The sequence below is a fragment of the Salmo trutta genome, unplaced genomic scaffold (assembly GCF_901001165.1).
Source record: "Salmo trutta unplaced genomic scaffold, fSalTru1.1, whole genome shotgun sequence".
Classification (NCBI taxonomy): Eukaryota; Metazoa; Chordata; class Actinopteri; order Salmoniformes; family Salmonidae; genus Salmo; species Salmo trutta.
The window spans coordinates 345,587-373,401 of record NW_021822697.1 but is presented as its reverse complement, the minus strand read 5'-3'; the positions used below and the strand labels follow the sequence as shown (position 1 = coordinate 373,401).

Sequence of the window (27,815 nt, the reverse complement as noted above, 5' to 3'; positions counted from 1 at the left end):
GAGAAACGTCAAGCTGCGTGTAGAATCACAGTGAAACGTCAAGCTGCGTGTAGAATCACAGTGAAACGTCAAGCTGCGTGTAGAATCACTAAAAGGTCAAGCTGCGATTAGAATCACAGTGGAACGTCAAGCTGCGTGTAGAATCCCCGGGAAACGTCAAGCTGCGTGTAGAATCACCGAGAAACATCAAGCTGCGTGTAAAATCACTAAAAGGTCAAGCTGCGTGTAGAATCACAGAGAAACATCAAGCTGCGTGTAGAATCACCGAGAAACTTCAAGCTGCGTGTAGAATCACCGTGAACCGTCAAGCTGCGTGTAGAATCACCGAGAAACGTCAAGCTGCGTGTAGAATCACCGAGAAACATCAAGCTGCGTGTAAAATCACTAAAAGGTCAAGCTGCGTGTAGAATCACAGAGAAACATCAAGCTGCGTGTAGAATCACCGAGAAACGTCAAGCTGCGTGTAGAATCACCGAAAAACGTCAAGCTGCGTGTAGAATCACCGTGAACCGTCAAGCTGCGTGTAGAATCACCGTGAAACGTCAAGCTGCGTGTAGAATCACCGAGAAACGTCAAGCTGCGTGTAGAATCACAGAGAAACGTCAAGCTGCGTGTAGAATCACCGAGAAACGTCAAGCTGCGTGTAGAATCACCGAGAACCGTCAAGCTGCGTGTAGAATCACCGTGAACCGTCAAGCTGCGTGTAGAATCACCGTGAAACGTCAAGCTGCGTGTAGAATCACCGAGAAACGTCAAGCTGCGTGTAGAATCACCGAGAAACGTCAAGCTGCGTGTAGAATCACAGAGAAACGTCAAGCTGCGTGTAGAATCACTAAAAGGTCAAGCTGCGTGTAGAACCACCGAGAAACGTCAAGCTGCATGTAGAACCACCGAGAAACGTCAAGCTGCGTGTAGAATCAGAGAAACGTCAAGCTGCGTGTAGAATCACAGTGAAACGTCAAGCTGCATGTAGAATCACTAAAAGGTCAAGCTGCGATTAGAATCACAGTGGAACGTCAAGCTGCGTGTAGAATCCCCCGGAAACGTCAAGCTGCGTGTAGAATCACAGAGAAACATCAAGCTGCGTGTAGAATCACTAAAAGGTCAAGCTACGTGTAGAATCACCGAGAAACGTCAAGCTGCGTGTAGAATCACCGAGAAACGTCAAGCTGCGTGTAGAATCACCGAGAAACATCAAGCTGCGTGTAGAATCACCGAGAAACGTCAAGCTGCGTGTAGAATCACCGAGAAACGTCAAGCTGCGTGTAGAATCACCGTGAACCGTCAAGCTGCGTGTAGAATCACCGTGAAACATCAAGCTGCGTGTAGAATCACCGTGAAACATCAAGCTGCGTGTAGAATCACAGAGAAACATCAAGCTGCGTGTAGAATCACAGAGAAACGTCAAGCTGCGTGTAGAATCACAGAGAAACGTCAAGCTGCGTGTAGAATCACCGGGAACCGTCAAGCTGCGTGTAGAATCACCAGGAAACGTCAAGCTGCGTGTAGAATCACCAGGAAACGTCAAGCTGCGTGTAGAATCACCGAGAAACTTCAAGCTGCGTGTAGAATCACCGAAACGTCAAGCTGCGTGTAGAATCACCGTGAACCGTCAAGCTGCGTGTAGAATCACCGTGAAACGTCAAGCTGCGTGTAGAATCACCGAGAAACGTTTAGCTGTGTGTAGAATCACAGAGAAACGTCAAGCTGCGTGTAGAATCACCGAGAAACGTCAAGCTCCGTGTAGAATCACCGAGAAACGTCAAGCTCCGTGTAGAATCACCGAGAAACGTCAAGCTGCGTGTAGAATCACAGTGAAACGTCAAGCTGCGTGTAGAATCACCGTGAAACGTCCAGCTGCGTGTAGAATCACCGAGAAACGTCAAGCTGCGTGTAGAACCACCGAGAAACGTCAAGCTGCGTGTAGAATCACCGGGAACCGTCAAGCTGCGTGTAGAATCACCAGGAAACGTCAAGCTGCGTGTAGAATCACCGAGAAACGTCAAGCTGCGTGTAGAATCACCGAGAAACGTCAAGCTGCGTGTAGAATCACCGAGAAACGTCAAGCTGCGTGTAGAATCACCGAGAAACGTCAAGCTGCGTGTAGAATCACTGAAACGTCAAGCTGCGTGTAGAATCACTAAAACGTCAAGCTGTATACTGAAAGCAGCTCAGTTTTCTCCCCTGCTGGGTCTGATAAGGGTTATAGAAGGGAAACTGATCCTAGACCTGTCGTGTAGGGACTGACCTTGGGTTTGATAAGGGTTATAGAAGGGAAACTGATCCTAGACCTGTCGTGTAGGGACTGACCTTGGGTTTGATAAGGGTTATAGAAGGGAAACTGATCCTAGACCTGTCGTGTAGGGCCTGACCTTGGGTTTGATAAGGGTTATTATAAGGGAAACTGATCCTAGACCTGTCGTGTAGGGACTGACCTTGGGTTTGATAAGGGTTATTATAAGGGAAACTGATCCTAGACCTGTCGTGTAGGGACTGACCTTGGGTTTGATAAGGGTTATTAGAAGGGAAACTGATCCTAGATGTGTTGTGTAGGGACTGACCTAGGTTCTTCATCATCTTACTGAGCTGCTCATCTTCCTCATCCTCCCTGAAGAGAGATCAGACAGAGAAGATTAACGTCACAGCATGACTAATCTATACACACACACACACATCCCAGAGAGCCATTCACATTAAGACAGCTCCTCCCCCTCTCTCTTACCTGAATCTGTCATCCCCCTCTCTCTCCTACCTGAATTGGTCATTCCCCCCTCTCTCCTACCCGAATTGGTCATCCCCCCTCTCTCCTACCCGAGTCTGTCATCCCCCCTCTCTCCTACCCGAGTCTGTCATCCCCCCTCTCTCCTACCCGAGTCTGTCATCCCCCCTCTCTCCTACCCGAGTCTGTCATCCCCCCCTCTCTCCTACCTGAGTCTGTCATCCCCCCTCTCTCCTACCTGAGTCTGTCATCCCCCCTCTCCTACCTGAGTCTGTCATCCCCCTCTCTCCTACCTGAGTCTGTCATCCCCCCTCTCTCTTACCTGAGTCTGTCATCCCCCCTCTCTTCTACCCGAGTCTGTCATCCCCCCTCTTTCCTACCCGAGTCTGTCATCCCCCCCTCTCTCCTACCTGAGTCTGTCATCCCCCCTCTTTCCTACCTGAGTCTGTCATCCCCCCCTCTCTCCTACCTGAGTCTGTCATCCCCCTCTCTCTCCTACCTGAATTGGTCATTCCCCCCTCTCTCCTACCCGAATTGGTCATCCCCCCTCTCTCCTACCCGAGTCTGTCATCCCCCCTCTCTCCTACTCGAGTCTGTCATCCCCCCTCTCTCCTACCCGAGTCTGTCATCCCCCCTCTTTCCTACCTGAGTCTGTCATCCCCCCCTCTCTCCTACCTGAGTCTGTCATCCCCCCTCTCTCTTACCTGAGTCTGTCATCCCCCCTCTCTTCTACCCGAGTCTGTCATCCCCCCTCTTTCCTACCCGAGTCTGTCATCCCCCCCTCTCTCCTACCTGAGTCTGTCATCCCCCCTCTTTCCTACCTGAGTCTGTCATCCCCCCCTCTCTCCTACCTGAGTCTGTCATCCCCCTCTCTCTCCTACCTGAATTGGTCATTCCCCCCTCTCTCCTACCCGAATTGGTCATCCCCCCTCTCTCCTACCCGAGTCTGTCATCCCCCCTCTCTCCTACTCGAGTCTGTCATCCCCCCTCTCTCCTACCCGAGTCTGTCATCCCCCCTCTTTCCTACCTGAGTCTGTCATCCCCCCCTCTCTCCTACCTGAGTCTGTCATCCCCCCTCTCTCTTACCTGAGTCTGTCATCCCCCCTCTCTCCTACCTGAGTCTGTCATCGTCCAGTCCTTCTATGATTGCGTTCCTGTCATTGACGATCTCCACCAGCTTGACCATCAACTCCTCTTCTCTACGACGGTCCCACGATGTCTTCAGCCGCTCTGCACACAGTAACACACGTCATGTTACTGACTAACATTCTGCTACAATCAGTGTAAACACACAACTTTTCCATTGTCCCCAACACACCCCACTGTCTCCTCACCAGGATTGTCCCCAACACACACCCCACTGTCTCCTCACCAGGTTTGTCCCCAACACACACCCCACTGTCTCCTCACCAGGTTTGTCCCCAACACACACCCCACTGTCTCCTCACCAGGTTTGTCCCCAAAACACACCCCACTGTCTCCTCACCAGGTTTGTCCCCAAAACACACCCCACTGTCTCCTCACCAGGTTTGTCCCCAACACACCCCACTGTCTCCTCACCAGGTTTGTCCCCAACACACCCCACTGTCTCCTCACCAGGTTTGTCCCCAACACACCCCACTGTCTCCTCACCAGGTTTGTCCCCAACACACCCCACTGTCTCCTCACCAGGTTTGTCCCCAACACACCCCACTGTCTCCTCACCAGGTTTGTCCCCAACACACCCCACTGTCTCCTCACCAGGTTTGTCCCCAACACACCCCACTGTCTCCTCACCAGGTTTGTCCCCAACACACCCCACTGTCTCCTCACCAGGTTTGTCCCCAACACACCCCACTGTCTCCTCACCAGGTTTGTCCCCAACACACCCCACTGTCTCCTCACCAGGTTTGTCCCCAACACACCCCACTGTCTCCTCACCAGGTTTGTCCCCAACACACCCCACTGTCTCCTCACCAGGTTTGTCCCCAACACACCCCACTGTCTCCTCACCAGGTTTGTCCCCAACACACACCCCACTGTCTCCTCACCAGGTTTGTCCCCAACACACACCCCACTGTCTCCTCACCAGGTTTGTCCCCAACACACACCCCACTGTCTCCTCACCAGGTTTGTCCCCAACACACACCCCACTGTCTCCTCACCAGGTTTGTCCCCAACACACACCCCACTGTCTCCTCACCAGGTTTGTCCCCAAAACACACCCCACTGTCTCCTCACCAGGTTTGTCCCCAACACACCCCACTGTCTCCTCACCAGGTTTGTCCCCAACACACCCCACTGTCTCCTCACCAGGTTTGTCCCCAACACACCCCACTGTCTCCTCACCAGGTTTGTCCCCAACACACACCCCACTGTCTCCTCACCAGGTTTGTCCCCAACACACACCCACTGTCTCCTCACCAGGTTTGTCCCCAACACACACCCCACTGTCTCCTCACCAGGTTTGTCCCCAACACACACCCCACTGTCTCCTCACCAGGTTTGTCCCCAACACACACCCCACTGTCTCCTCACCAGGTTTGTCCATGAGTCTCCTCAGCTCCTGCTCTACACTGGGCTGCTGTTCCTCTAAGTCCTGTGTCTTTGCTCTGCACACACACACACACACACACACACACACACACACACACACACACATTTGAGGAAATAAAAATATCTGCTGTGTGTATTTTTGTGGTTCTGTGTGTGTACACAGTGGGGGGAAAAAGTATTTGATCCCCTGCTGATTTTGTACGTTTGCCCACTGACAAAGAAATGATCAGTCTATAATTTTAATGGTAGGTTTATTTGAACAGTGAGAGACAGAATAACAACAAAAATATCCAGAAAAACGCATGTAGGAAATGTTATAAATTGATTTGCATTTTAATGAGGGAAATAAGTATTTGACCCCCTCTCAATCAGAAAGATTTCTGGCTCCCAGGTGTCTTTTATACAGGTAACGAGCTGAGATTAGGAGCACACTCTTAAAGGGAGTGCTCCTAATCTCAGTTTGTTACCTGTAAAAAAGACACCTGTCCACAGAAGCAATCAAATCAATCAGATTCCAAACTCTCCACCATGGCCAAGACCAAAGAGCTCTCCAAGGATGTCAGGGACAAGATTGTAGACCTACACAAGGCTGGAATGGGCTACAAGACCATCGCCAAGCAGCTTGGTGAGAAGGTGACAACAGTTGGTGCGATTATTCGCAAATGGAAGAAACACAAAAGAACTGTCAATATCCCTCGGCCTGGGGCTCCATGCAAGATCTCACCTCGTGGAGTTGCAATGATCATGAGAACGGTGAGGAATCAGCCCAGAACTACACGGGAGGATCTTGTCAATGATCTCAAGGCAGCTGGGACCATAGTCACCAAGAAAACAATTGGTAACACACTACGCCGTGAAGGACTGAAATCCTGCAGCGCCCGCAAGGTCCCCGTGCTCAAGAATACATATACATCCCCGTCTGAAGTTTGCCAATAAACATCTGAATGATTCAGAGGACAACTGGTGAAAGTGTTGTGGTCAGATGAGACCAAAATGGAGCTCTATGACATCAACTCAACTCGCCGTGTTTGGAGGAGGAGGAATGCTGCCTATAACCCCAAGAACACCATCCCCACCGTCAAACATGGAGGTGGAAACATTATGCTTTGGGGGTGTTTTTCTGCTAAGGGGACAGGACAACTTCACCGCATCAAAGGGACGATGGACGGGGCCATGTACCGTCAAATCTTGGGTGAGAACCTCCTTCCCTCAGCCAGGGCATTGAAAATGGGTCGTGGATGGGTATTCCAGCATGACAATGACCCAAAACACATGGCCAAGGCAACAAAGGAGTGGCTCAAGAAGAAGCACATTAAGGTCCTGGAGTGGCCTAGCCAGTCTCCAGACCTTAATCCCATAGAAAATCTGTGGAGGGAGCTGAAGATTCGAGTTGCCAAACGTCAGCCTCGAAACCATAATGACTTGGAGAAGATCTGCAAAGAGGAGTGGGACAAAATCCCTCCTGAGATGTGTGCAAACCTGGTGGCCAACTACAAGAAACGTCTGACCTCTGTGATTGCCAACAAGGGTTTTGCCACCAAGTACTAAGTCATGTTTTGCAGAGGGGTCAAATACTTATTTCCCTCATTAAAATGCAAATCATTTTATAACGTTTTTGACATCTGTTTTTCTGGATTTTTTTGTTGTTATTCTGTCTCTCACTGTTCAAATAAACCTACCATTAAAATTATAGACTGATCATTTCTTTGTAAGTGGGCAAACGTACAAAATCAGCAGGGGATCAAATACTTTTTCCCCCCCACTGTATGTGTGTATGTCTGCGTGTGGTTCTGTGTGTGTATGTCTGAGTGTGGTTCTGTGTGTGTGTGTGTGTGTGTGTGAGACTCACATGTAGACCAGTTCAGACTCTCTCCTCATGGACACCTGCTTGTTTCTGATGAGGTTGAACCATTCCACCATCAGGTCATCCATCACCACGTCCTCTTCTCCCTCTGAAACACACACACACACACACACACACACACACACAGTGGAATTTAAAAGCAGACTTCAAGATATTAAAGACATACTGACAGAGTTCAAGGTCATGAAACACTAGAGAAATATTAAAGACACTATTTCCCCTCCTCGCCCGCCCGCCCTCCCTCCCTCCTTGCCCGCCCTCCCTCCCTCCAGCCACCAGGGCTGTCTTTATTTCCTCCTACCGCCCGTCAATCCCACAGAGACAGGAAGCTATCAGAGACTTCATTAGAGCCAGAAGTGGCGGAAATTCACCAGTCTCTTTTTGGGTCACATCCCCTCAGGCGACACCGACCCCAATCTCCCCCTCTCAATCTCCCCCTCTCCCTCCCCCCTCTCCCTCCCTCCTCACGCTCAATATCCCCCTCTCCATCCCCCTTCCTCTTCCATCTGTGTGAGTCTTACCCTCTTCATCCCTCCCTGCTCCTTCTCTCCTCCTCACTCTCCTGTCTCCATCTCTCCTCTGTGTGAGTCTTACCCTCTTCATCCCTCCCTGCTCCCTTCCTCCTCACTCTCCTGCTCCCTTCCTCCTCACTCTCCATCTCTCCTCTGTGTGAATCTTACCCTCTTCATCCCTCCCTGCTCCCTTCCTCCTCACTCTCCATCTCTCCTCTGTGTGAATCTTACCCTCTTCATCTCTCCCTGCTCCCTTCCTCCTCACTCTCCATCTCTCCTCTGTGTGAATCTTACCCTCTTCATCTCTCCCTGCTCCCTTCCTCCTCACTCTCCATCTCTCCTCTGTGTGAATCTTACCCTCCATCTCTCCCTGCTCCCTTCCTCCTCACTCTCCATCTCTCCTCTGTGTGAATCTTACCCTCTTCCTCCATCTCTACCTCTGTGTGAGTCTTACCCTCTTCCTCCATCTCTACCTCTGTGTGAGTCTTACCCTCTTCCTCCATCTCTACCTCTGTGTGAGTCTTACCCTCTTCCTCCATCTCTACCTCTGTGTGAGTCTTACCCTCTTCCTCCATCTCTACCTCTGTGTGAGTCTTACCCTCTTCCTCCATCTCTACCTCTGTGTGAGTCTTACCCTCTTCCTCCATCTCTACCTCTGTGTGAGTCTTACCCTCTTCCTCCATCTCTACCTCTGTGTGAGTCTTACCCTCTTCCTCCATCTCTACCTCTGTGTGAGTCTTACCCTCTTCCTCCATCTCTACCTCTGTGTGAGTCTTACCCTCTCTCCTCCTCTTCCTCCCGTCTCCATCTCTCCTCTGTGTGAGTTTTACCCTCTCTCCTCCTCTTCCTCCCGTCTCCATCTCTCCTCTGTGTGAGTCTTACCCTCTCTCCTCCTCTTCCTCCCGTCTCCATCTCTCCTCTGTGTGAGTCTTACCCTCTCTCCTCCTCTTCCTCCCGTCTCCATCTCTCCTCTGTGTGAGTCTTACCTTCTCTCCTCCTCACTCTCCCGTCTCCATCTCTCCTCTGTGTGAGTCTTACCTTCTCTCCTCCTCACTCTCCCGTCTCCATCTCTCCCTCTGTGTGAGTCTTACCTTCTCTCCTCCTCACTCTCCCGTCTCCATCTCTCCCTCTGTGTGAGTCTTACCTTCTCTCCTCCTCTTCCTCCCGTCTCCATCTCTCCTCTGTGTGAGTCTTACCCTCTCTCCTCCTCTTCCTCCCGTCTCCATCTCTCCTCTGTGTGAGTCTTACCTTCTCTCCTCCTCTTCCTCCCGTCTCCATCTCTCCTCTGTGTGAGTCTTACCCTCTCTCCTCCTCTTCCTCCCGTCTCCATCTCTCCTCTGTGTGAGTCTTACCTTCTTCACAGGAGCGTAGTTGTTTCTCCAGGTCCACTCCTTTCCTCTCCAACTCATTAACACTGTCCTCTATCTCCTGAAGCTCTCTGAGGATCTCTTCCTTCGGGATGTAGTCTGGTTTACCCTGCACACACACATTAATATAAAACACAACATAAACACAGGTATGAACATCCCTCACCGCGTCTCCATGTGTTAAACCTACTGGTTTAGGTGTGTAGGTGTCTGTGTTGGGGCCGTTGGCTGTCGTTGAGCTCTTCCCTGTCAGAACGCCTGGAAGAGGAAACACATAGAACACTGTTTTATGAGGGGCAGGGGAAGTGGATTTATGTCTGTCTCTGTGTGTGTGTGTCTTACCGCGTGTCCCAGGGCCGGTGTTCAGCGGGCTGGGTGAGGAGGCTTCTGGAGGGCTGGAGGGGGCCAGAGTAGACCCAGCAGGGACTGACGCCTGGAGGTTTCCTGATCCACCGGCCCGGGGCCGAGACAGGGTTTCAGCCTTCTGAATGTCAGGGTGGAGGGGAGAGGAGTCTTTAGGTCCTACAGGCCTGGCGGGCGGGCGAGAGAGAGGAGGGGAGGAGGAGGAGAGAGATGGAGGTGGATTAGAGAGAGGAAGAACAGAGGAGGGGAGGAGAGAGGAGGAACAGAGATGTAACAAGGTCTGTCTCTTCCTTTCCTCCCTGAATGCAATCTAACCTCTCATTTTCTCACAGTTAGTTTTTTCCTTCACCAGTCTCTCACCTTTTGTACGTTCTGAGAGTCTGAGGATCAGTAGGACTGAGGAGGAGGAGGAGGAAGAGGAAGAAGAAGAGGAGGAGGAAGAATGGTCATCTGGGGCCAGGGGGTGGGACTCTGAGCAGTGACTTCATGTTGCACTAGGGAAGGGCTTTAGCCCCGACTCACCGCAGGTCTGATGTGGGCGAGGAGGGAGGGGAGGGTCTTTGATCTCCGGTGGACCATCAAAACAGAGCGGCTTGGAGCGGCATGTGCAGAACGAATGAACAGATGAGGGATGGAAAGATGAACGGATGAATCCACGAGTACAGGTAATATGGCCAAGTGATTTTCCTCACACCCAGGTGACCCGTCTACAGCGGCTGGGACCTCACACCCAGGTGACCCGTCTACAGCGGCTGGGACCTCACACCCAGGTGACCCGTCTACAGCGGCTGGGACCTCACACCCAGGTGACCCGTCTACAGCGGCTGGGACCTCACACCCATGTGACCCGTCTACAGCGGCTGGGACCTCACACCCAGGTGACCCGTCTACAGCGGCTGGGACCTCACACCCAGGTGACCCGTCTACAGCGGCTGGGACCTCACACCCAGGTGACCCGTCTACAGCGGCTGGGACCTCACACCCAGGTGACCCGTCTACAGCGGCTGGGACCTCACACCCAGGTGACCCGTCTACAGCGGCTGGGACCTCACACCCAGGTGACCCGTCTACAGCGGCTGGGACCTCACACCCAGGTGACCCGTCTACAGCGGCTGGGACCTCACACCCAGGTGACCCGTCTACAGCGGCTGGGACCTCACACCCAGGTGACCCGTCTACAGCGGCTGGGACCTCACACCCAGGTGACCTGTCTACAGCGGCTGGGACCTCACACCCAGGTGACCCGTCTACAGCGGCTGGGACCTCACACCCAGGTGACCCGTCTACAGCGGCTGGGACCTCACACCCAGGTGACGGCTGGGACCTCACACCCATGTGACCCGTCTACAGCGGCTGGGACCTCACACCCAGGTGACCCGTCTACGGCGGCTGGGACCTCACACCCAGGTGACCAGACCTCCCAGATTACTAGTGGACCAGTGACAACACAACTGGAAGTGGGATAGAACCAAGTTGGAATAGAACCAAAGTAGAACAGTAGTGGAACATAACAGAGTTCTGTAAAGTAGAAGCGTTCTACATAGTATTTTAGAGTTCTGTAGAGTAGAATAGAGTTCAGTGACAAGAGAAAATGAACAGCAGGTGGAATAGAGCACAATTGAAACAGAACATAGTGGAATAGAGACAAGTGGAGCGAAACCAGAGTAGATGTGAATACAAAGTAGAAGAGTATAATACGGAGTAGAGTAGAATATAGAGTAGAATATAGAGTAGAATACAGAGTAGAATACAGAGTAGAATACAGAGTAGAATACAGAGTAGAATGTAGAGTAGAATGTAGAGTAGAATAGAGCATATAGAGTAGAATATAGAGTAGAATATAGAGTAGAATACAGAGTAGAATATAGAGTAGAATACAGAGTAGAATATAGAGTAGAATGTAGAGTAGAATATAGAGTAGAATGTAGAGTAGAATATAGAGTAGAATAGAGCATATAGAGTAGAATATAGAGTAGAATATAGAGTAGAATATAGAGTAGAATACAGAGTAGAACACAGAGTAGAATATAGAGGAGAGTAGAACAGAGTAGAATACAGAGTAGAACACAGAGTAGAATATAGAGGAGAGTAGAAAATAGAGTAAAGGAAAATATAGAGAAGAATGTAAAGTAGAATATACAGTAGGGAATGTCAGAGTATAGAGTAGAGTAGAATATAGAGTAGAGAGAGTATAGAGCAGAATATTGCGTAGAATAGAACATAGAGTAGAGAAGAATAGAAAATATAGGGTAGAATATAGAGTAGAACACAGAGTAGAACAGAGTAGAGTAGAATATATAGAGTATAGAGTAGAATAGAGTAGAACACAGAGTAGAGTAGAATATAGAGCAGAATGTAGAGTACAATAGAGTAGAATGTAGAGTAAAATATAGAGTAGGACAGAGTAGGACATAGCGTGGAGTGGAATATAGATTAGAATGTAGAGTAGAACATAGAGTAGAATATAGAGTAGGGAAGGTTAGAGTAGAGTAGAATGTAGAGTAGAATGTAGAGTAGAGCAGAATATAGAGTAGAATGTAGAGTACAATATAGAGTATAATATAGAGTAGGACATAGAGTAGAGTAGAATATAGAGTAGAGTAGAATATAGAGTAGGGAATGTTAGAGTAGAATGTAGAGTAGAGCAGAACATAGAGCAGAGTAGAATATAGAGTAGAATGTAAAGTAGAATGTAGAGTATAGAGTACAATATAGAGTACAATATAGAGTAGGACAGAGTAGAGTAGAATATAGAGTAGAATATAGAGTGTAGAGTAGGGAAGGTTAGAGTAGAGTAGAATATAGAGTAGGGAATGTTAGAGTAGAATGTAGAGTAGAGCAGAACATAGAGCAGAGTAGAATATAGAGTAGAATGTAAAGTAGAATGTAGAATATAGAGTAGAATATAGAGTAGAATATAGAGTAGGGAAGGTTAGAGTAGAATGTAGAGTAGAACGTAGAGCAGAGTAGAATATAGAGTACAATAGCGTATAGAGTAGAATATAGAGTAGGACATAGAGTAGAGTAGAATGTAGAGTAGTGGAGGTTAGAGTAGAATGTAGAGTAGAATATAGAGTAGGGAAGGTTAGAGTAGAGTAGAATGTAGCGTAGAATATAGATTAGAGTAGAACATAGAGTACAACAGTAGAATATAGAGTAGAGCAGAACAGAGCACAACAGAGCAGAGTAGAATACAGAGTAGAGTAGAATATAGAGTAGAATGTAGAGTAGAATGCAGAATATAGAGTAGAGTAGAACGTAGAGTAGAACGTAGAGTAGAAAAGAGTAGAACAGAGTAGAATACAACAGAGCAGAGTAGAATACAGAGTAGAATAGAGTAGAACAGACTATATAGTAGAATGTAGAGTAGAATGTAGAGTAGAATAGAATGTCAAGCAGGATGTAGAGTGTAGAGTAGAATGTAGAGTAGAAAAGAGTACAACAGAGTAGAATATAGAGTAGAGCACAACAGAGCAGAACAGAGTAGAACAGACTATATAGTAGAATGTAGAGTAGAATATAGAGTAGGAAAGGTTAGAGTAGAGTAGAATGTAGCGTAGAACGTAGAGTAGAGCAGAACATAGAGCAGAGTAGAATATAGAGTAGAATGTAAAGTAGAATGTAGAGTATAGAGTACAATATAGAGTACAATATAGAGTAGGACAGAGTAGAGTAGAATATAGAGTAGAATATAGAGTGTAGAGTAGGGAAGGTTAGAGTAGAATGTAGAGTAGAACGTAGAGCAGAGTAGAATATAGAGTACAATAGAGTATAGAGTAGAATATAGAGTAGGACATAGAGTAGAGTAGAATATAGAGTACAATAGAGTATAGAGTAGAATATAGAGTAGGACATAGAGTAGAGTAGAATATAGAGTAGGGAAGGTTAGAGTAGAATGTAGAGTAGAATATAGAGTAGGGAAGGTTAGAGTAGAATGTAGAGTAGAATATAGAGTAGGGAAGGTTAGAGTAGAATGTAGAGTAGGGAAGGTTAGAGTAGAATGTAGAGTAGAATATAGAGTAGGGAAGGTTAGAGTAGAGTAGAATGTAGAGTAGAATATAGATTAGAGTAGAACATAGAGTACAACAGTAGAATATAGAGTAGAGCAGAACATAGAGCACAACAGAGCAGAGTAGAATACAGAGTAGAGTAGAATATAGAGTAGAATGTAGAGTAGAATGCAGAATATAGAGTAGAGTAGAACGTAGAGTAGAACGTAGAGTAGAAAAGAGTAGAACAGAGCAGAATACAACAGAGCAGAGTAGAATACAGAGTAGAATAGAGTAGAACAGACTATATAGTAGAATGTAGAGTAGAAAAGAGTACAACAGAGTAGAATATAGAGTAGAGCACAACAGAGCAGAAGAGAGTAGAACAGACTATATAGTAGAATGTAGAGTAGAATATAGAGTAGAGTAGAGTAGAATGTAGAGTAGAATATAATGTAGAGTAGAGTAGAATGTAGAATATAATGTAGAGTAGAGTAGAATGTAGAGTAGAATGTAGAGTAGAGTAGAATGTAGAGTAGAATATAATGTAGAATATAATGTAGAGTAGAGTAGAATGTAGAGTAGAATATAATGTAGAATATAATGTAGAGTAGAGTAGAATGTAGAGTAGAATATAATGTAGAATATAATGTAGAGTAGAGTAGAATGTAGAGTAGAATATAATGTAGAGTAGAGTAGAATGTAGAGTAGAATATAATGTAGAATATAATGTAGAGTAGAGTAGAATGTAGAGTAGAGTAGAATGTAGAATATAATGTAGAGTAGAGTAGAATGTAGAGTAGAGTAGAATGTAGAATATAATGTAGAGTAGAGTAGAATGTAGAGTAGAGTAGAATGTAGAATATAATGTAGAATATAATGTAGAGTAGAGTAGAATGTAGAGTATAATGTAGAATATAATGTAGAGTAGAATGTAGAGTAGAATATAATGTAGAATATAATGTAGAGTAGAGTAGAATGTAGAGTAGAATGTAGAGTAGAGTAGAATGTAGAGTAGAATGTAGAGTAGAATGTAGAGTAGAGTAGAATGTAGAGTAGAATGTAGAGTAGAATATAGAGTAGAATATAGAGTAGAGTAGAATATAGAGTAGAGTAGAATATAATGTAGAGTAGAATATAGAGTAGAATATAGAGTAGAATGTAGAGTAGAATGTAGAGTAGAATATAGAGTAGAATATAGAGTAGAATATAGAGTAGAGTAGAATATAATGTAGAGTAGAGTAGAATGTAGAGTAGAATGTAGAGTAGAATATAATGTAGAATATAATGTAGAGTAGAGTGTAGAGTAGAATGTAGAGTAGAGTAGAATGTAGAGTAGAGTGTAGAGTAGAATGTAGAGTAGAGTAGAATGTAGAGTAGAGTGTAGAGTAGAATGTAGAGTAGAGTAGAATGTAGAGTAGAATGTAGAGTAGAGTAGAATATAGAATATAATGTAGAGTAGAGTGTAGAGTAGAATGTAGAGTAGAGTAGAATGTAGAGTAGAGTGTAGAGTAGAATGTAGAGTAGAGTAGAATGTAGAGTAGAGTGTAGAGTAGAATGTAGAGTAGAGTAGAATGTAGAGTAGAATGTAGAGTAGAGTAGAATATAGAGTATACTTACTTGGAGGCAGGTTTGAGTCTGGACCGCCAGTCAGCAGGAGAGCTGATGTTGTCTGCTGTTGCTAAAGAGGGACAAGATAATATACAGACCCCAAAAACATTACATCAACCATAAAAACCACAAATAATTACCACTGAAAAGTGAAATCAGTGAAATGTGGATAACCAACTAGACAGACAGGGCAAATGGTGCTCACCCATAGTGTTGCTGGGAGAAGCAGCTCCGGGTGCCTTATCTAGGGGTTTGTTCCACAGGCCTGTTCTGCTGGCTGGGGTTGGGGTGGAGGTGTTTGTGTTTGTGTTGGGAGTGAGGAGGACGAGGAGAGAAGGGTCTGCTTTTAGCTTAACTCTGCCCCCAGTCTCCTTTTTGGGAGTCTCCGTCTCTTTCTTAGGTGTTTCAGCAGGGGTAGGTCTGAGAGAGGGAGATCTGGGGGTCAAGGGGAGACAGACAGGCCTTTCAACATCTTACAGACTCAAATAGTATTTCCTCAATTCCTCCCATCTTAATTAACGCCTTGCTTCCTTCTTATACGCATTGGAAGAGAAGGTCCCTCCCCTCTGATCTGAAAAGGAGACAAGGTAAGAGGATGCAAGGAAAAATGAATTGAGGAAGGACCATTGACAGCAACTGTATGAGTGAAGTGCTATTGTATGCTACTGTATGCTATTGTATGCTACTGTATGAGTGAAGTGCTATTCCCCTATTTTACCAGCAGAGGTCGGGCTCTATTTTTTTTATTTAACCTTTAACTAGGCCAGTCAGTTAGGAACAAATTCTTATTTACAATGACGGCCAACACCGGCTACACCCTTACAACACTGAGCTATAGCGCGGTGCACTATGGGCCTCCCAATCAAGGCCGGTTGTGATACAGCCTGGAATCGAACTAGGGTCTGTAGTGATGCAGTGCCTTAGACCGCTGCACCAACACTGTCTAATACAACATTTCCAAAACAGAAGGGGTGGTCGTTTTGTTTTTTTGCCCTAACATCAGTGCTTAACTTGAGCTGGATCCTATTTGAGCCGGATCCTATTTGAGCCGGATCCTATTTGCCCGGATACGGTAACTTCCGCGGCATGATTCATTCAATATTTCACTGTTCGCACTGTAGACATTCTAATGAAAGCGATCGGAGTTACATCAAGTTGCCTGCTCGCTATTTCTCCTGCCCCCCAGAAAGACCATCATGTAAAAGTACAGTGATATTTCTATGTAATTATCCCATCCTGCCACACTGATCCCCGACCTGCCCTCTTATTTATACATAGAGGTTATGGGGAGGGACCGTGTGGTATGTAACTGATCCTGACACGGGGGGGGGCAGTGTGGTATGTAACTGATCCTGACACGGGGGTGGGGGGGCAGTGTGGTATGTAACTGATCCTGACACGGGGGTGGGGGGGCAGTGTGGTATGTAACTGATCCTGACACGGGGGGCCAGTGTGGTATGTAACTGACACGGGGGTGGGGGGGCAGTGTGGTATGTAACTGATCCTGACACAGGGGGCCAGTGTGGTATGTAACTGATCCTGACACAGGGGGCCAGTGTGGTATGTAAACTGATCCTGACACGGGGGTGGGGGGGCAGTGTGGTATGTAACTGATCCTGACACGGGGGGCCAGTGTGGTATGTAACTGATCCTGACACGGGGGGCCAGTGTGGTATGTAACTGACACGGGGGTGGGGGGGGCAGTGTGGTATGTAACTGACACTGACACGGGGGTGGGGGGGCAGTGTGGTATGTAACTGATCTTGACACGGGGGAGGGTCAGTGTGGTATGTAACTGATCTTGACACGGGGGTGGCAGTGTGGTATGTAACTGATCCTGACACGGGGGGGCAGGCAGTGTGGTATGTAACAGATCCTGACACGTGGGGGGGGCAGTGTGGTATCTAACTGATCTTGACACGGGGGGGGGGGGGGGGGGGCAGTGTGGTATGTAACTGATCCTGACACGGGGGGGGGCAGTGTGGTATGTAACTGATCTTGACACGGGGGGGCAGTGTGGTATGTAACTGATCTTGACACGGGGGGGGGGCAGTGTGGTATGTAACTGATCCTGACACGGGGGTGGGGGGGCAGTGTGGTATGTAACTGATCCTGACACGGGGGGCCAGTGTGGTATGTAAACTGATCCTGACACGGGGGGGGGGGGGGGGGGGGGGGGCAGTGTGGTATGTAACTGACACGGGGGTGGGGGGGGCAGTGTGGTATCTAACTGATCTTGACACGGGGGGGGGGGGGGGGGGCAGTGTGGTATGTAACTGATCCTGACACGGGGGGGCAGGCAGTGTGGTATGTAACAGATCCTGACACGTGGGGGGGGCAGTGTGGTATCTAACTGATCTTGACACGGGGGGGGGGGGCAGTGTGGTATGTAACAGATCCTGACACAGGGGGACAGTGTGGTATGTAACTGATCTTGACACGGGGGGAAGTGTGGTATGTAACTGATCCTGACACGGGGGGGCAGTGTGGTATGTAACTGATCCTGACACGGGGGGGGGGGGGCAGTGTGGTATGTAACTGATCCTGACACGGGGGGCCAGTGTGGTATGTAACTGATCCTGACACAGGGGGGGGGGGCAGTGTGGTATGTAACTGATCCTGACACGGGGGGCCAGTGTGGTATGTAACTGATCCTGACACGGGGGGCAGTGTGGTATGTAACTGATCTTGACACGGGGGGGGGGGGGGGGGCAGTGTGGTATGTAACTGATCCTGACACGGGGGGGCAGTGTGGTATGTAACTGATCCTGACACGGGGGGGGCAGTGTGGTATGTAACTGATCTTGACACGGGGGGGCAGTGTGGTATGTAACTGATCTTGACACGGGGGGGCAGTGTGGTATGTAACTGATCTTGACACGGGGGGGGGGGGGACAGTGTGGTATGTAACTGATCTTGACACGGGGGGGGGACAGTGTGGTATGTAACTGATCTTGACACGGGGGGGGGGGGCAGTGTGGTATGTAACTGATCCTGACACAGGGGGGGGGCAGTGTGGTATGTAACTGATCCTGACACGGGGGTGGGGGGGCAGTGTGGTATGTAACTGATCTTGACACGGGGGTGGGGGGGCAGTGTGGTATGTAACAGATCCTGACACGGGGGGGCAGGCAGTGTGGTATGTAACAGATCCTGACACGGGGGGGCAGGCAGTGTGGTATGTAACAGATCCTGACACGGGGGGCAGGCAGTGTGGTATGTAACAGATCCTGACACGGGGGGGCAGTGTGGTATGTAACTGATCTTGACACGGGGGGGGGCAGTGTGGTATGTAACTGATCTTGACACGGGGGGGGGGGGGCAGTGTGGTATGTAACTGATCCTGACACGGGGGGGGGCAGTGTGGTATGTAACTGATCCTGACACGGGGGGGGGCAGTGTGGTATGTAACTGATCTTGACACGGGGGGGGGCAGTGTGGTATGTAACTGATCTTGACACGGGGGGGGCAGTGTGGTATGTAACTGATCCTGACACGGGGGGGGGGCAGTGTGGTATGTAACTGATCCTGACACGGGGGGGGCAGTGTGGTATGTAACTGATCTTGACACGGGGGGGCAGTGTGGTATGTAACTGATCTTGACACGGGGGGGCAGTGTGGTATGTAACTGATCCTGACACGGGGGGGGCAGTGTGGTATGTAACTGATCCTGACACGGGGGGGGCAGTGTGGTATGTAACTGATCCTGACACGGGGGGGTGGGCAGTGTGGTATGTAACTGATCCTGACACGGGGGGGGGCAGTGTGGTATGTAACTGATCCTGACACGGGGGGCCAGTGTGGTATGTAAACTGATCCTGACACGGGGGGGGGGGGGGCAGTGTGGTATGTAACTGACACTGACACGGGGGTGGGGGGGCAGTGTGGTATGTAACAGATCCTGGGCAGTGTGGTATGTAACAGATCCTGACACGGGGGGCAGTGTGGTATGTAACTGATCCTGACACGGGGGGGGGGGGGCAGTGTGGTATGTAACTGATCCTGACACGGGGGGGGGGGGCAGTGTGGTATGTAACTGATCCTGACACGGGGGGGGGGGCAGTGTGGTATGTAACTGATCCTGACACGGGGGGGGGGCAGTGTGGTATGTAACTGATCTTGACACGGGGGGGCAGTGTGGTATGTAACTGATCCTGACACGGGGGAGCAGTGTGGTATGTAACTGATCCTGACACTGGGGGCAGTGTGGTATGTAACTGATCTTGACACGGGGGGGCAGTGTGGTATGTAACTGATCTTGACACGGGGGGGCAGTGTGGTATGTAACTGATCTTGACACGGGGGGGCAGTGTGGTATGTAACTGATCCTGACACGGGGGGGCAGTGTGGTATGTAACTGATCCTGACACGGGGGGCAGTGTGGTATGTAACTGATCCTGACACGGGGGGCAGTGTGGTATGTAACTGATCCTGACACGGGGGGGGGTAGTGCATCATGCACCGACGAAGTTCTCGGAGCAGGTGCAAATTAGAAGTTCAAGAACAAGTAAATTAATAACTCCTGGTTTGTCAGGCAGAACTAGAAGCTGGGCTGGACAACATGCAGAAAGGTAGAGAGCTTGTGTCTACAAACCACTGGAGGGATTCAACCAGCAGAACTAGAAGCTGGACTGGACAACATGCAGAAAGGTTGAGAGCTTTTGTCTACAAACCACTGGAGGGATTCAACCAGCAGAACTAGAAGCTGGACTGGACAGTAAAATGTTCCTGTACATTGATGTCGAGAAAACGATGCTATAAGAAAGTGGGACTTGTGTAAACCCCGCAGCTGTACTGGAGTATGTGGGTGAACTGCAGTGACATCTAAAACGCTTTGAATGAATCAGTACCTTGGAGAGCGCTGTCCGTTTCACCACCAGAGACAGTAGTCTACTTGGAGAGCGCTGTCCGTTTCACCACCAGAGACAGTAGTCTACTTGGCTGTTTACTCTGTCTGCTGCGCTGCTACGTTCTGTTCAACACTTGTTTTCCTCAGTGTGTTCCGGTACCTCAGAGCCCCCCGATAACCCCCTGCTTTCACGCTCACTATGTGTTCCGGTACCTCAGAGCCCCCTGATAACCCCCTGCTTTCACGCTCACTATGTGTTCCGGTACCTCAGAGCCCCCCGATAACCCCCCGCTTTCACGCTCACTATGTGTTCCGGTACCTCAGAGCCCCCTGATAACCCTCTGCTTTCACGCTCACTATGTGTTCCGGTACCTCAGAGCCCCCCGATAACCCCCTGCTTTCACGCTCACTATGTGTTCCGGTACCTCAGAGCCCCCCGATAACCCCCTGCTTTCACACTCACTATGTGTTCCGGTACCTCAGAGCCCCCCGATAACCCCTGCTTTCACGCTCACTATGTGTTCCGGTACCTCAGAGCCCCCCACTTTCACGCTCACTATGTGTTCCGGTACCTCAGAGCCCCCCCGATAACCCCCCACTATGTGTTCCGGTACCTCAGAGCCCCCCGATAACCCCCCGCTTTCACGCTCACTATGTGTTCCGGTACCTCAGAGCCCCCCGATAACCTCCTGCTTTCACGCTCACTATGTGTTCCGGTACCTCAGAGCCCCCCGATAACCCCCCGCTTTCACGCTCACTATGTGTTCCGGTACCTCAGAGCCCCCCGATAACCCCCCGCTTTCATGCTCACTATGTGTTCCGGTACCTCAGAGCCCCCCGATAACCCCCCGCTTTCACGCTCACTATGTGTTCCGGTACCTCAGAGCCCCCCGATAACCCCCCGTTTTCACGCTCACTATGTGTTCCGGTACCTCAGAGCCCCCCGATAACCCCTGCTTTCACGCTGACTATGTGTTCCGGGACTTCCCGATCTACAAATGAAGCACCGCCTAACACCGCACAGCTGACTCAAATGATCAAAGCTTGATGATTAGTTGATTATTTGAATCAGCTGTGCAGCGCTACGGCAAAAACCAAAACGTGCACCCCTTTGGGGTCCTGAGGAGAGAGTTGAGTTCTGAGAATGTCTGAGATGTCTCACCTGTTCTCAGTCTTCTTCAGTCCTACAGGGGGCCAGGGAGGACTTGAAGCACCAGCTGTGGTGTTGTTGCTCTCTGTTAGTTTCTTAGTGATGACAGCAGCAGCTGTTGTGTTGTTGCTCTCTGTTAGTTTCTTAGTGATGACAGCAGCAGCTGTTGTGTTGTTGCTCTCTGTTAGTTTCTTAGTGATGACAGCAGCAGCCTGGGTCTTGGTACTGCAGTCTTCTTTAGATGGAGAGGCTTTCACACCACTATCCATCTTGAAGACAACTCTACCTCTACCCTGAACCACGTCCCTGTCCCCTACCACCACATCCCCACCCCAACCTGAACCCCCTACCCCACCCAAACTCACACCCTGGCCAACCCCCACTACTGTCCCCTGCGAGCCGGCGTTCGGGACTCTATTTGTGGGTAGACTCTGTGCCTGTCCCTGGGTCTTGCCCTGGTTCTCCTGCCCAGTGGGGGTGTTCCCAGATTGGAAGAACTGGAGCCGGGCCTGCTGGGTCTTGGATGCTGTGGGAGTGGTGGCGCTAGTTGTAGTGTTGAAGCTCCGTGGGACTGTGGTGGGTCCAGAGGCTGCAGGACTCACTATGCCCAGGGAGGAGAGCCCCGGGCTGGGCCGCGAGGAGGCGGCAGAGGGGGTGGTGGTTTTGGAGCTCAGCCAGCTAGGGCCAAATTTGGAGGGGGTACTGGTGGGTGTCGGAGCTGGGGTGGATTTCGAGGGGTCTGTGTATTTGGGTCCGGGGGTATTCTTGGAGAGGTCTGAGAGAGGGGTGGTCTTGACAGTGGGAGGAGGGTGAGGGGTGTATTTGGAGGCAGCAGGGGTAGTAGGGTTGTTTTTGGCCAGGTCTCGGAGAGGGGTGTGTGTTGGCAGCGCCCCCTGGGGGTGGTGGTGGGAGGTACAGATGAAGGAGCCTGGTGTTGGTCCAGGTTTACAGTTACCAGACAGTAGAGTGGTGGAACACTCACAACACCTGGAGAACACAGGAACAGACATGACATAGAACACCTATATATATGGAGAACACAGAAGACCAGTGGTAGAAACAATATTGTGTCTGGCTGTCTGCACATCTGTCAACCAACCAAATCTCTGTCTCCACCTGTCCGTGTATAGACTGGTATAATAACATGGTACAGCTCCATAGAGTTAACCCTTTCAATAGGTGACTGGTATAATAACACATGGTACAGCTCCATAGAGTTAACCCTTTCAATAGGTGACTGGTATAATAACACATGGTACAGCTCCATAGAGTTAACCCTTTCAATAGGTGACTGGTATAATAACACATGGTACAGCTCCATAGAGTTAACCCTTTCAATAGGTGACTGGTATAATAACACATGGTGGAGTCATTAAGTCTTACCTGGCACAGCTCCTGTGATACAGCCTCCCATCCACTAGGTGTCTCTGGACCAGATGAACGTGTTTATTACACACGAAACACTTACTGCTCAGAGTCCCCGTCTTATTGGAGCGGTCCGACAACACATCCTTCTGGGGGGGGGAAATATTAGCTTTCTGTTAGTTACAACAGACAGTATTTAACCTAGTAACCTAGGGGTTATTGGAGCGCTCTGACAACACATCCTTCTGGGGGGGACAGATTAGCCTTCTGTTAGTTACAACAGACAGTATTTAACCTAGTAACCTAGGGGTTATTGGAGGGACTACAGTGGGTCTGTGAAACAATGATTCTTTTTATTTCAAATTGCTAGAAACAAAACCGAAAACAAAAAATGTTGAATTACAAACCTACACTAGAAAAGAGGAGAATCTTATTGTATTCCTCAACTCGTTATATGGAGCTAAATATCTGACATAGGCTTTGACAAAGCACCTGTTCATAGCCTACCAGTCTCAACGACACTCACTGGACTATCTGACAGACTGGCAATACAATCAAATCAAAGTGTATTGGTCACGTGCACAAGGTACAGTGAAACACTTGCTTTGCTAATAACCCTTCAACATTCACTACAACATCAATATCCATCAACAACTAGTAATAATAATTAGCTTGTTAATAAGACCAATCAGGCTAGTTACAACTGGGGCGGAGTGAAACCCTACAGGAGGGCATCTCTCCAGGAACAGGGTTGGCCAACCCTGGAGAAGAGTATTTAAAGGAGATCCTTACCTGTGCTGCCCTGTCTGGTCTGGTTGAGGCTTTGGGTGAGGAAGAGGGGGGAGGGCAGTTCTCAGTAGCGGATTTAGAGGGGGTGGAGGCGGGGAAGACCTTGGAGACAACTGCTTGGTTCTTTTTCCCAGAAGGCCCCTCTTCTGTGGATGCCTCCGCTGGACGCTTTATCCCCGCCATGCCGCCAACTACACACACATACACACACAACTTGATCACAAAGTTCATCACAGTATGTGTGTGCCCATATCGTGTGGGCAGCGTGTTGGCAGCATGTGAGTATTATGTGGGCAGCGTGTGAGTATCATGTGGGCAGCGTGTGAGTATCATGTGGGCAGCATGTTGGCAGCATGTGAGTATCTTGTGGGCAGCGTGTGAGTATCATGTGGGCAGCGTGTGAGTATCATGTGGGCAGCGTGTTGGCAGCATGTGAGTATCATTTGGGCAGCGTGTGAGTATCATGTGGGCAGCGTGTTGGCAGCATGTGAGTATCATGTGAGTATCTTGTGGGCAGCGTGTGAGTATCATGTGGGCAGCGTGTGAGTATCATGTGGGCAGCGTGTTGGCAGCATGTGAGTATCATTTGGGCAGCGTGTGAGTATCATGTGGGTAGCGTGTTGGCAGCATGTGAGTATCATGTGGGCAGCATGTGAGTATCATGTGGGCAGCGTGTGGGTATCGTGTGGGAAGCGTGTTGGCAGCGTGTTGGCAGCGTGTGAGTATCATGTGGGCAGCGTGTTGGCAGTATGTGAGTTTCATGTGAGTATCATGTGGGCAGCGTGTTGGCAGTATGTGAGTATCATGTGGGCAGCATGTGGGTATCATGTGGGCAGCGTGTTGGCAGCATGTGAGTATCGTGTTGGCAGCATGTCAGTATCATGTGGGCAGCATGTGAGTATCATGTGGGCAGCGTGTGAGTATCATGTGGGCAGCGTGTGAGTATCATGTGGGCAGCGTGTGAGTATCATGTGGGCAGCGTGTTGGCAGCGTGTGAGTATCATGTGGGCAGCGTGTGAGTATCATGTGGGCAGCGTGTGAGTATCATGTGGGCAGCGTGTTGGCAGCATGTGGACAGCGTGTTGGCAGCATGTGGACAGCGTGTTGGCAGCATGTGAGTATCATGTGGGCAGCGTGTTGGCAGCGTGTGAGTATCGTGTGGGCAGCGTGTGAGTATCGTGTGGGCAGCGTGTGAGTATCATTTGGGCAGCGTGTCGGCAGCATGTGAGTATCATGTGGGCAGCGTGTGAGTATCATGTGGGCAGCGTGTTGGCAGCATGTGAGTATCATGTGGGCAGCGTGTTGGTAGTATGTGAGTATCATGTGGGCAGCGTGTTGGCAGTATGTGAGTATCATGTGAGTATCATGTGGGCAGCATGTGGGTATCATGTGGGCAGCGTGTTGGCAGCATGTGAGTATCATGTGGGCAGCGTGTTGGCAGCATGTGAGTATCATGTGGGCAGCGTGTTGGCAGCATGTGAGTATCGTGTGGGTATCGTGTGGGCAGCGTGTGAGTATCGTGTGAGTATCATGTGGGCAGCGTGTGAGTTTCATGTGGGCAGCGTGTGAGTATCATGTGGGCAGCGTGTGAGTATCATGTGGGCAGCGTGTGAGTATCATGTGGGCAGCGTGTTGGCAGCATGTGAGTATCATGTGGGCAGCATGTGAGTATCATGTGAGTATCATGTGGGCAGCGTGTGAGTATCATGTGGGCAGCGTGTTGGCAGCATGTGACTATCATATGGGCAGCGTGTGAGTATGTGAGTATCATGTGGGCAGCGTGTTGGCAGCATGTGAGTATCATGTGGGCAGCGTGTTAGCAGCATATGAGTATCATGTGGGCAGCATGTAAGTATCATGTGGGCAGTGTGTTGGCAGCATGTGAGTATAATGTGGGCAGCGTGTTGGCAGTATGTGAGTATCATGTGAGTATCATGTGGGCAGCGTGTTGGCAGCATGTGAGTATCATGTGGGCAGCGTGTGGGCAGCATGTGGGTATCGTGTGAGCAGCGTGTGAGTATCGTGTGGGCAGCGTGTGGGCAGCGTGTTGGCAGCGTGTGAGTATCATGTGGGCAGCGTGTTGGCAGCATGTGAGTATCATGTGAGTATCATGTGGGCAGCATGTGGGCAGCATGTGAGTATCATGTGGGCAGCGTGTGGGCAGCATGTGGGCAGCGTGTGGGCAGCATGTGAGTATCATGTGGGCAACATGTAAATATCATGTGGCCAGCATGTGGGCAGCATGTGGGCAGCGTGTGGGCAGCATGTGAGTATCATGTGGGCAGCATGTGGGCAGCATGTGAGTATCATGTGGGCAGCATGTTGGCAGCATGTGAGTATCATGTGGGTATCAAGTGGGCAGCATGTGGGCATCATGTGGGCATCATGTGGGCAGCGTGTGAGTATCATGTGGGCAGCATGTGGGCAGCGGGTCTGCAGCATGTGAGTATCATGTGGGCAGCGTGTTGGCAGCATGTGAGTATCATGTGGGTATCATGTGGGCAGCGTGTTGGCAGCATGTGAGTATCATGTGGGCAGCGTGTGAGTATCATGTGGGCAGCGTGTGAGTATCATGTGGGCAGCGTGTGGGCAGCGTGTGGGCATCATGTGGGCAGCGTGTGGGTATCATGTGGGCAGCGTGTGGGCAGCATGTGAGTATCATGTGGGTATCAAGTGGGCAGCATGTGGGCATCATGTGGGCAGCGTGTGAGTATCATGTGGGCAGCATGTGGGCAGCGTGTTGGCAGCATGTGAGTATCATGTGGGCAGCGTGTTGGCAGCATGTGAGTATCATGTGGGCAGCATGTGGATATCATGTGGGTATCATGTGGGCAGCGTGTGGGTATCATGTGGGCAGCGTGTGGGTATCATGTGGGCAGCGTGTGGGTATCATGTGGGCAGCGTGTGGGTATCATGTGGGCAGCGTGTGGGTATCATGTGGGCAGCGTGTGGGTATCATGTGGGCAGCGTGTGGGCAGCATGTTGGCAGCATGTGAGTATCATGTGGGTATCAAGTGGGCAGCATGTGGGCATCATGTGGGCAGCGTGTGAGTATCATGTGGGCAGCATGTGGGCAGCGTGTTGGCAGCATGTGAGTATCATGTGGGCAGCGTGTTGGCAGCATGTGAGTATCATGTGGGCAGCATGTGGATATCATGTGGGTATCATGTGGGCAGCGTGTGGGTATCATGTGGGCAGCGTGTGGGTATCATGTGGGCAGCGTGTGGGTATCATGTGGGCAGCGTGTCATGTGCATGTATGCTTGCACATGTTTACTCAATATGTATGTGTGTATGTGTACTACTCACTAGGTGATTTGCCATGGAAGTAGTTGTAGTATTGTGAGACATATGTCAGAATACTGAGTCTGTCTGGTATCTTCAGGGCCACCATGTCCTCAGCATCTAACAGAGCTGGGATCCCCAACTCATCCTCCGCTACCCGGAACGCCTGGGAGCACACAGATATATAGAAGGCTGGAGCACACAGACATATAGAAGGCTGGAGCACACAGATATATAGAAGGCTGGAGCACACAGACATATAGAAGGCTGGAACACACAGACATATAGAAGGCTGGAGCACACAGACATATAGAAGGCTGGAGCACACAGACATACAGAAGGCTGGAGCACACAGAAATATAGAAGGCTGGAGCACACAGACATATAGAAGGCTGGAACACACAGACATATAGAAGGCTGGAACACACCGACATATAGAAGGCTGGAACACACAGACATATAGAGGGCTGGAACACACAGATATATAGAAGGCAGGAACACACAGACATATAGAAGGCGGGAACACACAGACATATAGAAGGCAGGAACACACAGACATATAGAAGGCGGGAACACACAGATATATATAAAAAAGTATTTGATCCCCTGCTGATTTTGTACGTTTGCCCACTGATAAAGAAAGGATCAGTCTATAATTTTAATGGTAGGTTTATTTGAACAGTGAGAGACAGAATAACAACAAAAAAATCCAGAAAAACGCATGTCAAAAATGTTATAAATTGATTTGCATTTTAATGAGGGAAATAAGTATTTGACCCCCTCTCAATCAGAAAGATTTCTGGCTCCCAGGTGTCTTTTATACAGGTAACGAGCTGAGATTAGGAGCACACTCTTAAAGGGAGTGCTCCTAATCTCAGCTTGTTACCTGTATAAAAGACACCTGTCCACAGAAGCAATCAATCAATCAGATTCCAAACTCTCCACCATGGCCAAGACCAAAGAGCTCTCCAAGGATGTCAGGGACAAGATTGTAGACCTACACAAGGCTGGAATGGGCTACAAGACCATCGCCAAGCAGCTTGGTGAGAAGGTGACAACATTTGGTGCGATTATTCGCAAATGGAAGAAACACAAAAGATCTGTCAATATCCCTCAGCCTGGGGCTCCATGCAAAATCTCACCTCGTGGGGTTGCAATGAGAACGGTGAGGAATCAGCCCAGAACTACACGGGAGGATCTTGTCAATGATCTCAAGGCAGCAGGGACCATAGTCACCAAGAAAACAATTGGTAACACACTACGCCGTGAAGGACTGAAATCCTGCAGCGCCCGCAAGGTCCCCGTGCTCAAGAATACATATACATCCCCGTCTGAAGTTTGCCAATAAACATCTGAATGATTCAGAGGACAACTGGGTGAAAGTGTTGTGGTCAGATGAGACCAAAATGGAGCTCTTT

General features: G+C 49.5%; 1 protein-coding gene and 1 long non-coding RNA gene across 11 annotated transcripts in view; both read right to left on the bottom strand.

The window, feature by feature from the left end:
• Positions 1–27,815, bottom strand: part of LOC115183744 (MICAL-like protein 2) — a 48,212-nt gene that overhangs the window by 6,994 nt on the left and 13,403 nt on the right. For 8 of the 10 annotated variants that reach the window (XR_003874053.1, XR_003874054.1, XR_003874055.1 and 5 more), the window contains exons 3-15: positions 26,422–26,563; positions 23,117–23,304; positions 22,343–22,473; positions 20,972–21,946; positions 15,166–15,395; positions 14,970–15,030; positions 9,340–9,527; positions 9,188–9,255; positions 8,983–9,106; positions 7,104–7,206; positions 5,237–5,310; positions 3,835–3,949; positions 2,562–2,608 (exon numbers count right to left, since the gene is read on the bottom strand). Coding sequence is in view for 4 of the 10 variants with exons in the window: in XM_029744837.1 (XP_029600697.1) it covers positions 2,562–2,608; positions 3,835–3,949; positions 5,237–5,310; positions 7,104–7,206; positions 8,983–9,106; positions 9,188–9,255; positions 9,340–9,527; positions 14,970–15,030; positions 15,166–15,395; positions 20,972–21,946; positions 22,343–22,473; positions 23,117–23,304; positions 26,422–26,563 (2,446 nt within the window). In the remaining 6 variants the exon portion in view is untranslated. The remainder of the gene's footprint in view (positions 1–2,561; positions 2,609–3,834; positions 3,950–5,236; positions 5,311–7,103; positions 7,207–8,982; positions 9,107–9,187; positions 9,256–9,339; positions 9,528–14,969; positions 15,031–15,165; positions 15,396–20,971; positions 21,947–22,342; positions 22,474–23,116; positions 23,305–26,421; positions 26,564–27,815) is intronic. The other 2 variants (XM_029744838.1, XM_029744839.1) reach the window with 2 other exon arrangements.
• LOC115183746 (uncharacterized) lies at positions 20,327–20,491 on the bottom strand. The gene is made up of 2 exons (XR_003874059.1): positions 20,424–20,491; positions 20,327–20,381 (listed from the first exon to the last, which is right to left on the bottom strand). It is a non-coding gene; the product is annotated as an uncharacterized LOC115183746 (long non-coding RNA).